The 13985-nt window shown below is 43.9% G+C and overlaps 1 protein-coding gene across 4 annotated transcripts; it reads left to right on the forward strand.

Moving 5' to 3' along the window:
* Window positions 1–307: 307 nt before the first annotated feature.
* Window positions 308–6076, forward strand: fosb (FBJ murine osteosarcoma viral oncogene homolog B). 4 transcript variants are annotated; one of them, XM_061217145.1, is made up of 6 exons: window positions 308–587; window positions 925–1112; window positions 3173–3499; window positions 3794–3901; window positions 4189–4476; window positions 4613–6076. In XM_061217145.1, the coding sequence occupies exons 1-6, from the start codon at window positions 524–526 to the stop codon at window positions 4676–4678; spliced, it is 1041 nt and encodes a 346-aa protein (XP_061073129.1). In that variant the 5' UTR covers window positions 308–523; the 3' UTR covers window positions 4679–6076. The 4 variants fall into 4 exon arrangements, with proteins under 4 accessions (XP_061073129.1, XP_061073130.1, XP_061073127.1 ...); XM_061217146.1 differs by having other exon boundaries at window positions 5923–6076; XM_061217143.1 differs by having other exon boundaries at window positions 4189–6076.
* Window positions 6077–13985: the final 7909 nt, after the last annotated feature.

The raw sequence follows: 13985 nt of genomic DNA on the forward strand, positions 1-13985 counted from the left end.
TATTTTCGTGCGCTGTTTAAAGTTATTTTGCAGCGGGTTATTTTGCTTTCCTTACAAACCTGTAATACAGAAAGAAATCTCTCGCGTCCTTGATAGTAAAATTTTCTATTATTAAACCGCCAGCAAGCCGTGGTACCATTTCTGTGGGAGAGGGAATCCCTAAACGTCATCGCCTTGGATACCAAACAAAAACACAGGCATTGTAGCTCCATATATGGACACGTACGTCATCGGAACTCCGAGGGCGGGCCTAGGAGTTCCTTTTACTTCGTGTTCGCTTAGATTCATTCATAAAGACGAAGAGCCGCTGTACTGGACTCATGCTTTTATACTGTCGGTCCGACTGCAAACCGTGGATTATTCTCTGGATTTATAATCACATTTACACTTTTTATTAGGGTTGGCGCAAGGAGAATCATCGTACTGGATCTCATTTTGTCACGCATCAAGGAGTGTATTGTAAAAAAATACAAAGAAAACTTGAAGGAATTTCTTTCAAGTAAAGACCTAGTTTGCCTTCTTAATGCAACTTGTTTGGAGGGGAACCGAGAACATCACTCCGGAATACTCTAAGAAAGTTAGTAAAGGTAAGACATTCTATTTGCATAACACGTAGTGTACATCAGTATATTTATACATGTAATGTACGCTTTCTGTATCTTAGGCAATACTATTAGGCTAAATCGCAATGTAATACGAATTACTCTAGTCTACTAATTAGTCTGACAACTATGGGATGTAAGATAATCGGTACTGTATTTTTGGTTAAATCCTTATGCACGCAGTGACAGCCTGATTGTAGGACATAGCCTATGGTTATGAATAAAAATGCCCAATATAACTACCTAGCATACATTTACGGGAATTTTTTGCAGGCTGCACATAGAAACAAATGACAAATGTATAGCCTATTTGTTCACACAGGAGACATCAATTTGTTTCTGGGAACGGCAGGTGGCTCGGTGTCTCTCGGCTCTGCCGGGGAGATGTTCCAAGGGTTCCCCGGCGACCTCGATTCTGGCTCCCGTGGTAGCTCTTCTCCGTCCATTGAGTCGCAGTATCTGTCCTCCGTGGACTCCTTTGGGAGCCCGCCAACCACCAGCGCTCCACAAGTAAGTCCCGTTGTTATGCTATCAATATCCCGAATAAGTTTGCCACTGTGACAGGCGATAAAGCTTCTGGAGGATAACGTAGGCCGAAGGAAGTAGCTAACAAACTTCCCGAAAACGTCTTGGTAAAATGTCTGTTAGCTAGCCTATTACATTCAGATGAGTTATCTATAAGACGAAGTATTAAAACTAACATCTGGCCGCGAATGTAACTTTAAATAGCCAACACAACCTCAAGCGGTTCACAGCCAGAATACACAAAGACTTATGTCAGGATTTTGCAACATACTGTAGCAAGCGCAGACTACGGTTTTAGTTTCCGAATTCGAAGTTATCTGCTTGCTTGGAATAAGACATGAATGTATTTTTGTAAATTATTTTTCTGAAGGGGATGTCAAAATATCCCCCCGCAAAGTCCCGCTATCCCGGCTAACGGGTATTTTAAACTGCGGAGGCTGACAACTCGGCAAATGCACTGATCCGGGCTTCTCACAGCAACGTGGTTGGTTTCCACGCTGCGCAACGGATGACAAGGCTTTGGAACTCTCCGACTGACGTTTAGCACGCACACGCATGGCTCCTCCCTCTATCGCCTCTCTTCTCTGGCCTCGCTGTGACGTACATGTATTCTATTTTGGAGTGTTACGTCGCGTTGCTAAGGGGAACACCGGGGGGCGGATGAGGAAGGAGAAAGGGGTGGAATGTTCTAGAAATTTGATTGGTCGGAACGGAGTCTTCATAGCTACACGTCACCTCTCTCTCAGCCGCTGAATATTAATATTAATGAAAAGATGAGGGCGCTGTAGGCTACTATCCCAGTTTACCGCTGAGCTAAAATAAGCACTAGGTCCCTCTGTAGGGACGGGGTAGCCTAACTCTTTTTTTAGGTTGCATCTTAGAAGCGTTTTATTAGGGTATTTTCGAAATTCCTTTTCGCGCAGCACTTCGGGCAAACACAGCCTACTGAAATTCCGTTAACTATTGAACTCGTTACCTCGCAGTTTTAAGAGAAAATATGGAACCTATCTGTTAAAACAGTTCCAAAACAATTTGTAACGTTTTTTTTTTATTTAAAAAACGGACATTATTCACAGCTATCAGTTTAACCTTCAGATCTAGTGCTATCCTGCTGAAAACTGAAAGCTCAAGCTATGTTTTAAAACAGCTGGTAGCTGGTTGACCAGTTAGACCAGCTCTGTACTCGACATGGTGTGGCCAGCTCAAGCTATGTTTTTAAACAGCTGGTAGCTGGCATTTCTAGCGGGTCATAACTGGATTTTACACCAGCTTACAATATGTGTCTATGGCATGCATTGCATGATATAGCATGAATGCAGGGTATTAGCTGGTCTGATTTGTTTCATGTAAGCGTTTTTTGGCGTGTAAATGAATGTGTGAAAAATAGTTCCACATACGTCCTCGTTTACATTTAGCCTATGTCTTAAATGAAGGTATGCTGCAGCTGCAGTCGATGAATTGAATATTATCAGTAATACGCACTGGCCATATTAACACCACTTTGAATATATAGGTGTTTACAATTTAGACTAATATTTGCTCCGTTACTCAGTGTCCAGACGACTGGATACAGTTTCTGTCTTGAACAGGATTGTATACAGTTTGCACGTACGTTTTAAAAATAATTTAATTCTGCAGACTCCATGGATTCCATCACATAAGTGACAATTTGATATTTTCCATAACATCTAAACTCTTCTTTCATATAATTTTAGATTCTGGTTTAAAAAAAACACTCCTGTAAACTGCTCTTGTAAAAGTTTTCATTATTTGTTTTTGTTTTTTTCTCCTATATATGCACCTGTGATTTAAGATATTTTTGGTGTGCAAAGCCTTTCATTAATACATTGTGGTTAAAGTTTTTTTTTGTTTTGCTTTTGGATATCTGCATCAATGTTTTTAAATATTACTGCCATGGTACTACTGAATGTAGTGAGCACAGGGGAGTTGAATTCCGGTCGGAAAATAATTCCAACATACCCCCACTCCCAACACCGTCCTCTCTTATCTCTATCTTTGTGTGTGTGTGTGTGTTCGTTTCACAGGAGTGTGCGTCTGCTTCAGGTGGGGCGGGAGGGGTGGGGGGTAGTGTTGGGGAAGGAGGGGAGATGCCGGGCTCCTTCGTGCCCACAGTGACGGCCATCACGACCAGCCAGGACCTGCAGTGGATGGTGCAGCCCACCCTGAGCTCCGCGGGGCAGAGCGCGCCTGGGACGTCTGCCATGGCACAGCCCGCCCCCCTGGACACCTACGAGCTGCCCGGGCCGAGCTACTCCTCAGGCGCCGGGTACACCCCCCCCGCCCCGGGCGGCGACGCCCCCGGGCCTGTTCGCCAGTCCCGAACCCGCAGCCGCCGTGCCCGCGATGAGAGCGTGAGTGCGGCTTTGTCTTTGTCACTTTCTCATTTGTCATTTGTCCTGTGAGGTCTTTTGGGCTCTCAATGCGAGCGGGGCCCGTGTGAGGGACGGGGCCCGTGGCGTAGCGTGCATGCGTAACCCCCCGTGCCTGCCCCCCCCCCCCCTCCCCCTGCGTCCGCACACATGTGTACAACACTTTGTCGTACGTCGCTCTGGATAAGAGCGTCTGCCAAATGCCGATACTGTAATGTGATGTGTCCGCGTGTCCACACGCAAGAGTGTATTCACTGCGACCTCTGACCCCCTCAGCTGACCCCAGAGGAGGAGGAGAAGAGACGCGTCCGGCGGGAAAGGAACAAGCTGGCCGCCGCCAAGTGCCGAAACAGGCGGCGTGAGCTGACGGACAGGCTGCAGTCGGTGAGCCACACACCCTACACTGCGGCGACGCTTAAAAATAGCTCTTACCGTTATAAACAATACATTTTAAGGCTTGTAATTATGTTACAGTGGAGATGTAATCGGGCTTTGGGGTAATCAGTGTGTCAGCAGTGGTAATTGCTGGGCGCGTAACAGACTGGTTAATGATTAAGAGTAGGAGATCATTAGCGAGGAGCTGGAGTTATTGTAATTAGAGCGGGAGCTCTTCGCCCGATTGGTCCCACCTCCCTCACGCTGGGCCCGGTGCCCCCGCGCTCCCCCAACAGGAGACGGACATCCTGGAGGAGGAAAAGGCTGAGCTGGAGGCGGAGATCTCCGAGCTGCAGAAGGAGAAGGAGCGGCTGGAGTTTGTCCTGGTCGCCCATCAGCCCGGCTGCAAGATCCCGTACCACGAGGAGCAGGCGTCTGCGCAGCTGCAGCCGGCCGTGTCGGTGGTGGGCCTGACTGTGAAAGAGGACACTTTCTACCTGCCTCCCGCCTACACGCCCCACCCCTCAGCTCAGCCGCCCCCCCCGCCGCCGTCAGCACCCCCCCAGCCAGGGATGATGCAGGAGGTAGCCTTTTCTAGTTCTTTCTATGCGCACAGCGAGCCGGCGCTGGGCGGGTCCTGTCTGGCGGCCAGCGCTTGCAGTCATGACATCGGCAGCTGCACCCCCTCATACACCTCTTCATTTGTGTTCACCTACCCAGAGGGAGCCTGTGGGGTCAACGCGCACCAGAGGAACAGCAGCAGTGATCAGTCCTCTGACTCCCTGAACTCCCCCTCTCTGCTCGCGCTCTGAAAGCCACACGCTCCCTACTCGCGCGCACACACACACACACACACACGCAGGCACGCGCACACAGAGACACACACGCAGGCATGCGCACACAGAGACACACACGCAGGCACGCGTACACAGAGACACACACAGGCAGGCGCACACACGCTCCCACTCGCGCACGCACACTGAGACACGCACACACAGAGACACACACCCGGGCACGAGCGCACAGAGACACACACAGGCAGGCGCACACACGCAGGCACACTTGCATACATGCACACGCAGACACACAAGCAAGCACACACACACAGAGACACACACACTGGCAGGCACACATGCAGACACACACGCAGACATACACACGCAGACACACAAGCGAGCACACACACGCAGGCACATGCAGGCACACACAGGCATTCACACACAGACACAGCAGGCCTACAGCACATTTGCACACAGAGACACAGGAGGACACAGGTAGAGCATGTAAAGTACATGTGGCACGGTGGTGGAGGTATTCATGTACACATAGACCACACAATAGACCTGTGCATTTTTCATCCTTAATGAAATCATATATTATTAAAGACAGGAGATCACTTTGAGATATATGAGAATTTATTTTAAAACTTGAGCCTTGAAATCTATGTAAGAGATTCTTCAAACACACACACACTCTCACTCACACACACACTCACACACACACACACTCTCACACAAACTCACACACACACACACACACACACAGTACATAGACACATTCTTGTAGGAACACGTATCTTTACGCCTGCTATTATACGAGCACACTTTCCTGTATTCCAAACTCCTTCTTCAACCACCCGTCTCTTGCTCCTTTCCTCTCTTCTGCTGGTTCTGGTTTTAATGTGGCTTCTCACTCTTATCTTGCTCCCTTTCTCCCCCATGGTGACCACCTTCAGAATAAAATGTGTGCTTAAAGCAGGAGTAGGATAAGTGACTTCTTTCGGCCCGACTTCAAACCCCACCCGACCCCACCTCTGCTTCCCCCCGCCCCCCCTAACCCCCCCCACCCCCCACCACTCCACCCGACCACATCCGATCCACGCTGTTGCTTCTTCTCCATCTGCTGGGACCTCTCGGATGCTGGGGTCACTCGTACCCGTCTCCCTCGCTCCCCCTTTCCGTCACTATTGCTCGGGTCCACCTCTCCATCTCTGTTTCTTCTCTCTCCTGTGTCTCTCCCTCTCTATGAAGCCCCCAGCCAGCGAGAGCCCACTGGGCCTGACCAGCTCCTGGGACCTCGCCTGAACCAGCCACCCCTCCCCAGGCCACGCCCTGTCCCAGAGGAACTGCAGAGTATTACACAAACCTCGAAATTTCAAAAAAAAAAAAAAACAGAAAAACAGAACAGGTGGCATGAAGATGAAGCGAAAAAGGGATGCAACTCTTTATTTGTTCCCTGAAAGCGGCTTTGATGGATGCGGGGGGAAAAAAAAAAAACAGAAACTATTTTACATTTGGAATGTTACTCACTATAAAGGGGTGGAGGCAGCCAATGAGGATTGAGGAAGAGAAAGTGGAGTCTTGGATGAAGGAGGGGGGTGGGAGCCACCCCCCAGGGACTGACAGGGAGGCAGCAGGCAGTGCTTCTGCCCTTTCAGAGCTCCGGATTCAGCATGAAAAACGTGCATTTGCAATAGCCACCTGATGTTGGCTGCCTCCCCAAGCGAAGTCTACAGTATGACCCCCGCCCCCCGCCCACCCCCGCCCCCCCCCACCTCCCCTGGCTTCTCCAGCTGCACTGTGGCCCTGCCCCCCCACCCCCACCCCCACCCCCATCCCCCCAGTTACTTATTCTTTTGCACCTTGTCTTTGCCTTTACATTTTCAATGAGTACATTTTAGTCACTTCGTTGTCAGTTTTTTGTGTTCCGTGTGCGTGGGTCGTGTGTTTTTGTGTTTCATGTGTTACTTTTGACTTAAGTGGTGCCAAACGCGGAGCGGGGTGTACAGTGAATAGATGTTATCTGCTTCCGCTCCGTTCCCTCAGTGTTTTACTTGTGATGTCAGTGGGGAATCTGAAGGCTCTGGAGGGCAGCAAGGATTTTTTTTAAAGAAGCCTCTCGATGTCGGGGGAAATGGTCTCGGGGCTCCCTCTGCCCGCTCTCTCGCGGTGCTCCAGGTAACCGTGCCGACTGCGAGAGCAGCCTTTTTTGATTGTGACGGGAGCCTGCAGACCATTCGCCCCGTTTTATTTCTTTCTGAGGCCCGTTTGGTGACCGAGGGAGAGGTAGAGAAGCAGACAGAGAGTGGAGAAAGAGAGTGGTATATTTTTGTACATATATTTTTCATTTACCTGTGAAATCTATTTTTTTAAGTTTGAAATAGGGTGTGGGGAAAGAAGTCTGATATTCCCTTTGCTCTTTGCCTGTAGTGATGATGTCAAGCCTATGGACATGATGGGACCTGAAGCTTTTTATGTTGTTGTTGCTATTATCTTATATTGTAACTATTACTATTATTGTCACTATAATTATTTTATTGTTTATATATTAGTTTGGCACGTCTTGCACTATGAACCTTTTATATGGAGAAAGGAACATAAAAATAATATGCATATATGCATATACATTATTGTATGGATGTTCAGATATATACATTGATTGTAATGTATGAATGTTTGGGGGAAAGGCTGACTTAATTACCATATTTTGATGAAGAAGGGAGATGTGTTTGTTGCAAATTGGTCACTGTTTGCTTTAGATTTATTATAGATATTTTTCTAAATGAAATTATAAAAAAATATTTGAATAAACAACAGTCTCCCATGGATGAGAAGCTTACCACTGCCTAAGCCCCTGTTGTATGTTTATATGTGCAATTTGTATAATTATATTAAACAAATGTATAAATATACCCACTTTTAATATATGTGTATATATATGCATATGTATGTATGTGTATAAATATATGCATACAGTGGGAATGCAGTTGTATCTCAGCTTTGATATTGGTTGTTTGGTCGTCTGATTGGCTGGTCTGCTGGCAGGTCTGAGAACCTGTTGCCATTGGTCAACTTCACAATCAAGGGCAATGTACATCCACCACAAAACCACAAAATAAATGTGAATTGAATGTTTTCAAAACCTATTGAAATCGACCTGTTAATGGCTTCTCCCTTTTTTGCGGCGCTACGCAACGCTACATGACGCTTGTGCCACAAAGAGGTCCACAGTAATTCATTAAATTATTTCATGTTGCTGTATCCAGTGGCTCTCTCTCTTTCTCTCTTTGTGGCATGTCTGTTCCAAAAAAAAAAAAAAAACACTTAGAGTCCTTATATCTAGCTGTTGGTTCTATTCAGCTTTGCAGCAGATGTGTATTGCCCTTTGTGAAAGCATCGTATAGCCCTTATATTGTTATTGGTTATTGGTGCATTCTTGCTACATGAAATTGAGAAGGCCTACTGTATTGAGTATATTGGGTATGGTATTGGGTGTCCTCTGGCTTGCAACAGGTCCTGCTTTCTCTGTGTCAAAACGTCTGTGTCAAACTTCTGCTATAATCAGTCCTGCTGGATGCCTGGAGGTGTTAGTGCAACCCTACCCACGGTCTTCAGCAAGATTACATGCCCTGTAACCAAAGATTAAGGCTACTTGCCATTAATAACTAAATGTACAAATGATATTTGCATTTGCGGCAGTTTGTCCGAATGGCCATTGGTCTGTGAGATCCAGTAACACCCCTGGAGAGATTCAAACTAAATTTGGTTCCCCATGTCAATTTACCTAAAGGCCATTTGAAATTAGATTTAAGTTGAACTATTTAATTGGCCCTTTTCTATGACAGGTAAAGGGCTTACTGTAACTGTAATTGCAGGAGTAATGTCAATGTAATCTCTGAAATATGGGTGAATCTGTATCCACTCATAAAGGACGGGACCAACTGTACACACAATAAAAATACTCATTTTTATATCATTGACACTGTTTGGTAAAACATGTGCTGATTCTGTGTAACCAGTGAGCCTGAGAGCACGGCTGGCTTGCAGAGGCTGTGGAGTCTTTATGCTTGTCTTGAGCCCTAATCTCTTGCACTCGCTGGTACCCTACATGATGGAACGTTTTCACCCTTCTTCCATCTCTCGTTAACAGGGGGCCCTGCAATGCTGTCCTCCAGACTCTAGGGGCAGTGCAGAGAGAGGGGCAGGTTTAGACCAAGGTAGCAATGGGAGACTCACAGAACTTCTGGATCATAATGCTGGGGTTGCCAATGCTGGGTCCCAGGGTTTCCCCAAACAAATGTCACGCAGATTTTTCCATTTAAAAATGTCCTGGTATGTCAACCCATATTTGACACATTAAAGAACTTTCAGTTATATTTTTGTGACTTTTAGAAGTATTAAATCTGGTTTCGTACATGTCCTTGCGGATTATTACGTTCATTGTAATTTATGACCTATATAGTTTACCAAATACATGCCTGATGTAGCTCAATGATCTATATAAGTGTGATGTCATGTCTTAGGCATGCTTCCGTATAGAATTCCATGTGTTAAATAGCTGAGGTATCGCAGCCTGTAGTGGGTGATGGAGAGATGGGGGTTCTCAGCCAGAGTGTGGTCATTTATGGGGTAATGTACTATAAATGTTAAGGAATTGTGTGCTGTCAATCAGCGATTTGTAAATGAAATCAATCAATTAAGACTTGCTCTCCAAGGCAAAACACCATCATACATTCAGAGTTCTAGAAGTCACATGTGACATGTGGTTTCGGGTTCTCGTGCATGGAAGCCTTATGCTCCCATGATGCTTCCACCCACTAAGCCGGGCCTTCTTCCACATTCTCTTGACTGACCAGATGTTCAATCTGCATTATTTCATGTGAAATTTCTTCCTGTTTTTTTTTTTTTTTTGCCAATTTGGAATGCCTAATCATGCTCACACTGCAGTGCTCATTGTAACCTCCATTGTCAGTCCATGAGAGTGCATACAACTGTGTGCTCTCCTCCAAAGCAAGTTATGGCAACTGCCGTTTCTTAATTTTACGTTGGCTAGGACATGACCAGGACAAGAGTTCAAGTGTAGCTCAACAAACGTGCAGTCACCCAACTGACCAATTAGGGTCGCCGGTGTGCAATGAGCAACTGTGATCCTGGCCAGCTGAATCCCTCCCACGCCTGTGTGATCCAGTAGTGCTCTCCCCTGTGGGATGCCAGCCACAGCAGGCAGTGGGATAGTCTGAATTTGATACCAGTCCGTGGGGCCCATCCATGCACTAGAACAGTGCCTTAAAATGATGAGCCACCCAACAACCCCAGATGTGTATTCCCAATGCTGAACTGTGCCAGCAACTATTGAATCTAATACAGGTTTATGTATCTTATAAATATTCATAAATGGGCTAAGACCAAGGATTGTACCAATAGCAATGTATGTTCTGTGTACTGGGCACAGTCCTTTAACAATAAGCTGTAATGTAGTTCTGTTACAAAAATGGAAACATTTGGAAGAAGAGAGCACAAAATGTAAGCTGGAGCTGACCATCTGGTTACTGTAGAGAATCTGTGATTCCACTCCTGGATTGCATTCATGGCTGTTTGGAGACCATGGTGTGAGTCAAGAGCTGGGCCAGCTTATTGCAAGCCATCCCTCATATCAATGGGGTTGTTTGGATATTACTGGACACTGAGGTATATCTGAGGTGATTCTGATAACATTGTTACAATGCATTACAGAACAGAATGGCACCATTTCAACCTGTACTCCCTAAGTCCAGAGTCTAAGGCCTTAACCACTGTATCAGTGCCATTGATTTGGACAGGTGTGCCTAGTCATACCATTGTTTGCCAGAGAGTGCATTTGCTTGATGTGAGGGGTTTGTAGGACCTTGCATATTTTTATGTGTACAGTGGATCCATAAAAAGTCTAAGTGCTTATGTGCATGTAAATGTGTATATACGCATACATAGATATATATCTATATATTTGTACATTGATCTTTTTTTGTATATTCTCTGTGATACTGTTGTTTGACTTACCTTTGACCCCTCGTGCCCTCTGTCACACAGAGTGATTGTCATACCTTTAAAGAACGGGTACATCAAATTTCTCCAACACTGAACCGTCAAGCCCCAGAGCCTTTCTTTAATGACTTCAATCGTTGGCGATTTTGACCCTCAAGGGCTGCCATATCATTCTGTGTGTGATGAAGAGGGTGGGGAAAGTTAATGGAGGGAGAATGAAGGTGTGTACAGTATGTTTGTAGGTTTGTTTGTGTGTATGTGGGGTTTGGGGGAGGGGGGGAGCGTTGTTGCAATATTCATGTGAAAGACAAACTCCTGTCGTTCCTGTGAACCTGTGTCCAGTTTTCACACAAATACCTTTAAATTATGCTTAAAATTTTTGGTGGAAATGGGTGTAATTTTGCCATGATTTGTGGGTTGCCAAATGCACTTTATAAATCCATGATAACACAGCTGTGCGTTGGAACTGAAATGCAATATTCTGAAACATATGTAGCTAATTGCTCGAAGAACTCATACAATTAGAGTAATAACACTCTGTATTTGTGTATTCGGTGTCATGATGTTTTTATAAATGTGGTTTGCAACCCCTAATTTTAAAGTTTGCCATATCTTCCCCACCGCAGCCTTACGATGCTAAAGGCTAATCCGAGAGGAAGTGTATAAAACGGTACTGTATGACGGTGATGCACCGTACCAATCTGTGAATGTGCATCAGTTATATCTGTCCCTCCGGGATTCGAAACTGTGTGGTCTTATGGGCAACCCGCTTCGGGAGTCCTTCACTTGTTGATGTAAATATAATTTTACTCCCTTTGTCTGTTTGTCCATCACAGGGGTTACATTTTGGTTGACCCCCATTGAAATCAAAATATTAAAAAAAAAACTTGATATGAATGGTAACTTTATTATGAACTCTTTTTTTATTTTTTACATGTATTAAAACATTTCAAGCGTTAGGCAGAACAGATGTATGGTGGCAGCATGCGGGACGCCCCAGCGGTGGTTTGTGATAGGCTGTTGACTGCGAGGGGACTGCTTGAATTTAACAAGTGCAACAGATGGCGTTCGGCCTCTCTGTGTCCCTGCAACTAAAATACATTTGCTGCTGAAATACAACATTTTAATAACAGTTAAATGAATAATTGTGTTGTGTTATAGATAAAATATGGGAAATAAAGGCCAGCTCTGTCTCAACATGAGCTCTCATTAATCTGAAGCCTTCGTCCCTTTAATCCTTTTCTTTATTATTTAAGATTGTTTCTTCAGAAAGCTTGTGTGTGTGTGTGTGTGTGTGCATTCGTGTGTGTGAGTGTGTATGTATGTACAGTGTGTGTGTGTGTGTGCGTGTGTGTGTGTGTGTCTGCGTGCGTGTGTGCATCAAAATAAAAAGGAACTTAAGAACACTTACAGAAATGTTTCTTGTCTTGCATTTGATAGCTTCTGAAACTATATTGGTCTAATTTATGTTATTTTGGGCATAACCTAAATTATCCTCCGTTATCCAATGAAAAATGTTCATGTATATGTATGTTTCTAATGTATGATTTTATTGCCAAATAAAATTCTGTTCAATTCATGTTTCACTGTGTATGTTTCATATTGTGTTAACATTGAATTATTTGTATTTTTTGAATCCATAATTATGTTTTGGGAGTAAATAAAAAGAGCTTCCAGTCTCTTCAATACATTATTTCAGTGAAATGTAAAGTCACTGAAATTGGCCAAAGTCACATTCACAGATAGATATGCGTATTTTAAAAAGAGCAAACCAGATTTAATTGAAAACTCCAATTAGATTAGACTTATTGTAACAAAATGTGCTAGTTTTAGATGGGCACAGTATTGCTCATCTAGAGCTGATGCTTTTTTATTGGTTTGCACTACACTGAATAATTTATTTATATTTCCATGATTTTTACATTCACAGTACTGTGCAGAAGCCTTAGGCACCCTAGACTTTATTATATTTTTTTTGTGTGTGTGTGTGTTAGTATAAAAGAACACATTTGAGATTTCCAAATAGTCATTTTCCGAAAGTTTTAATTTTACAGAGACATTTTTGTATTTAATTTTTAAAAAGTAACATATTACTGTAAGCAATTGACTACTTTTTACATAAAAACTTGATCAAAGCTGTCTGAGATCAGAAGCAAGGAGCCGCCCAAAGTCTGGAGAAGAACTGTGGCAAGTTCTCCAACATGCTTTGAACAACCTCCCTGCTGATTGTCTTATAGAACTGCAGGACAGCGTTGGCTATCTCAGAGAAGTGATGCAGTTTTAACGCTGAAGGGTGGTCACAAAAAATATTGATTTGATTCAGTTTTTAACTATTCTGCCAAATTACTAAAATGTAATGTAAAATGTATTGTATGTTTATTTAGGACCTTTCACTGAATTATTTTTGAAAGAATCTTATCTGTACAGAATGTTATACAGGTGCCTACGACTTTAGCACAGTACTGTATTAAAAAAAATGTTTTTAAAATGATTACTGTTTATTTAAAATATCATCATGGTTTTTAAAATATGTATTTTGGAAATACCCAATGCTGGCCCTCGTGATACTGCAGGACTTGTCAAGCAGGTTGCGATTTCAATGACCTTCAGTAAACGAAAGAGACACACCCGTCCACTATTTACATCAAATTAAATCAAGCCCCACAGCAAACGGGACGTTTTCTCCACCGAAAAAAGGTCTTATACCACACTCTAGTGGCACTAAGTAGACATTACCACATCGGGATAGCGCGGTTCCACTCGTGGTTGCATTTGAAAGCGTCTTCACGCACGTTTGGCGTTACGATTTCATATTTAGCCCAGTCGAGAGAGAGAGTCCAAATGCCTATAACAGTCGATTCACACTATATCGGCTTTCCGTGTGCCATATAAATTAAGACAACCTGTAAATGATTTGATTTTGTGGAGCTTCGTAATTAATTTGAAGTATATTTTAGGTTGCTATTTTAAAAAATATTCGTCTAATCTAATGCAATATGTAGACCCATGTTTTATATTTAGATTGACGAAGAGGTTTTGTAAGTATTTTCGTTTAAAGTACGCACTCAAGTTTCACTGGCTTTGACAAACACGTGGCTCGTCTCAGCTAATCAAAGGCAAAAGAGCGCATTTGCCGTTGAGATTAGCAACGAATCTTTTTTCTGGGGAATTTTGTTGGAAAGATGAAAGGAAGCAGTCGGTTAGCTTACTGTTTTTAGCTATAATGGTTTTAAAGTTTTGGAATGGCTACATTTCTCGCTAATATGTTTTAGATAATAAGCTTTTTAGAGACA

Source organism: Conger conger, chromosome 13, assembly GCF_963514075.1.
Source record: "Conger conger chromosome 13, fConCon1.1, whole genome shotgun sequence".
NCBI lineage: Eukaryota > Metazoa > Chordata > Actinopteri > Anguilliformes > Congridae > Conger > Conger conger.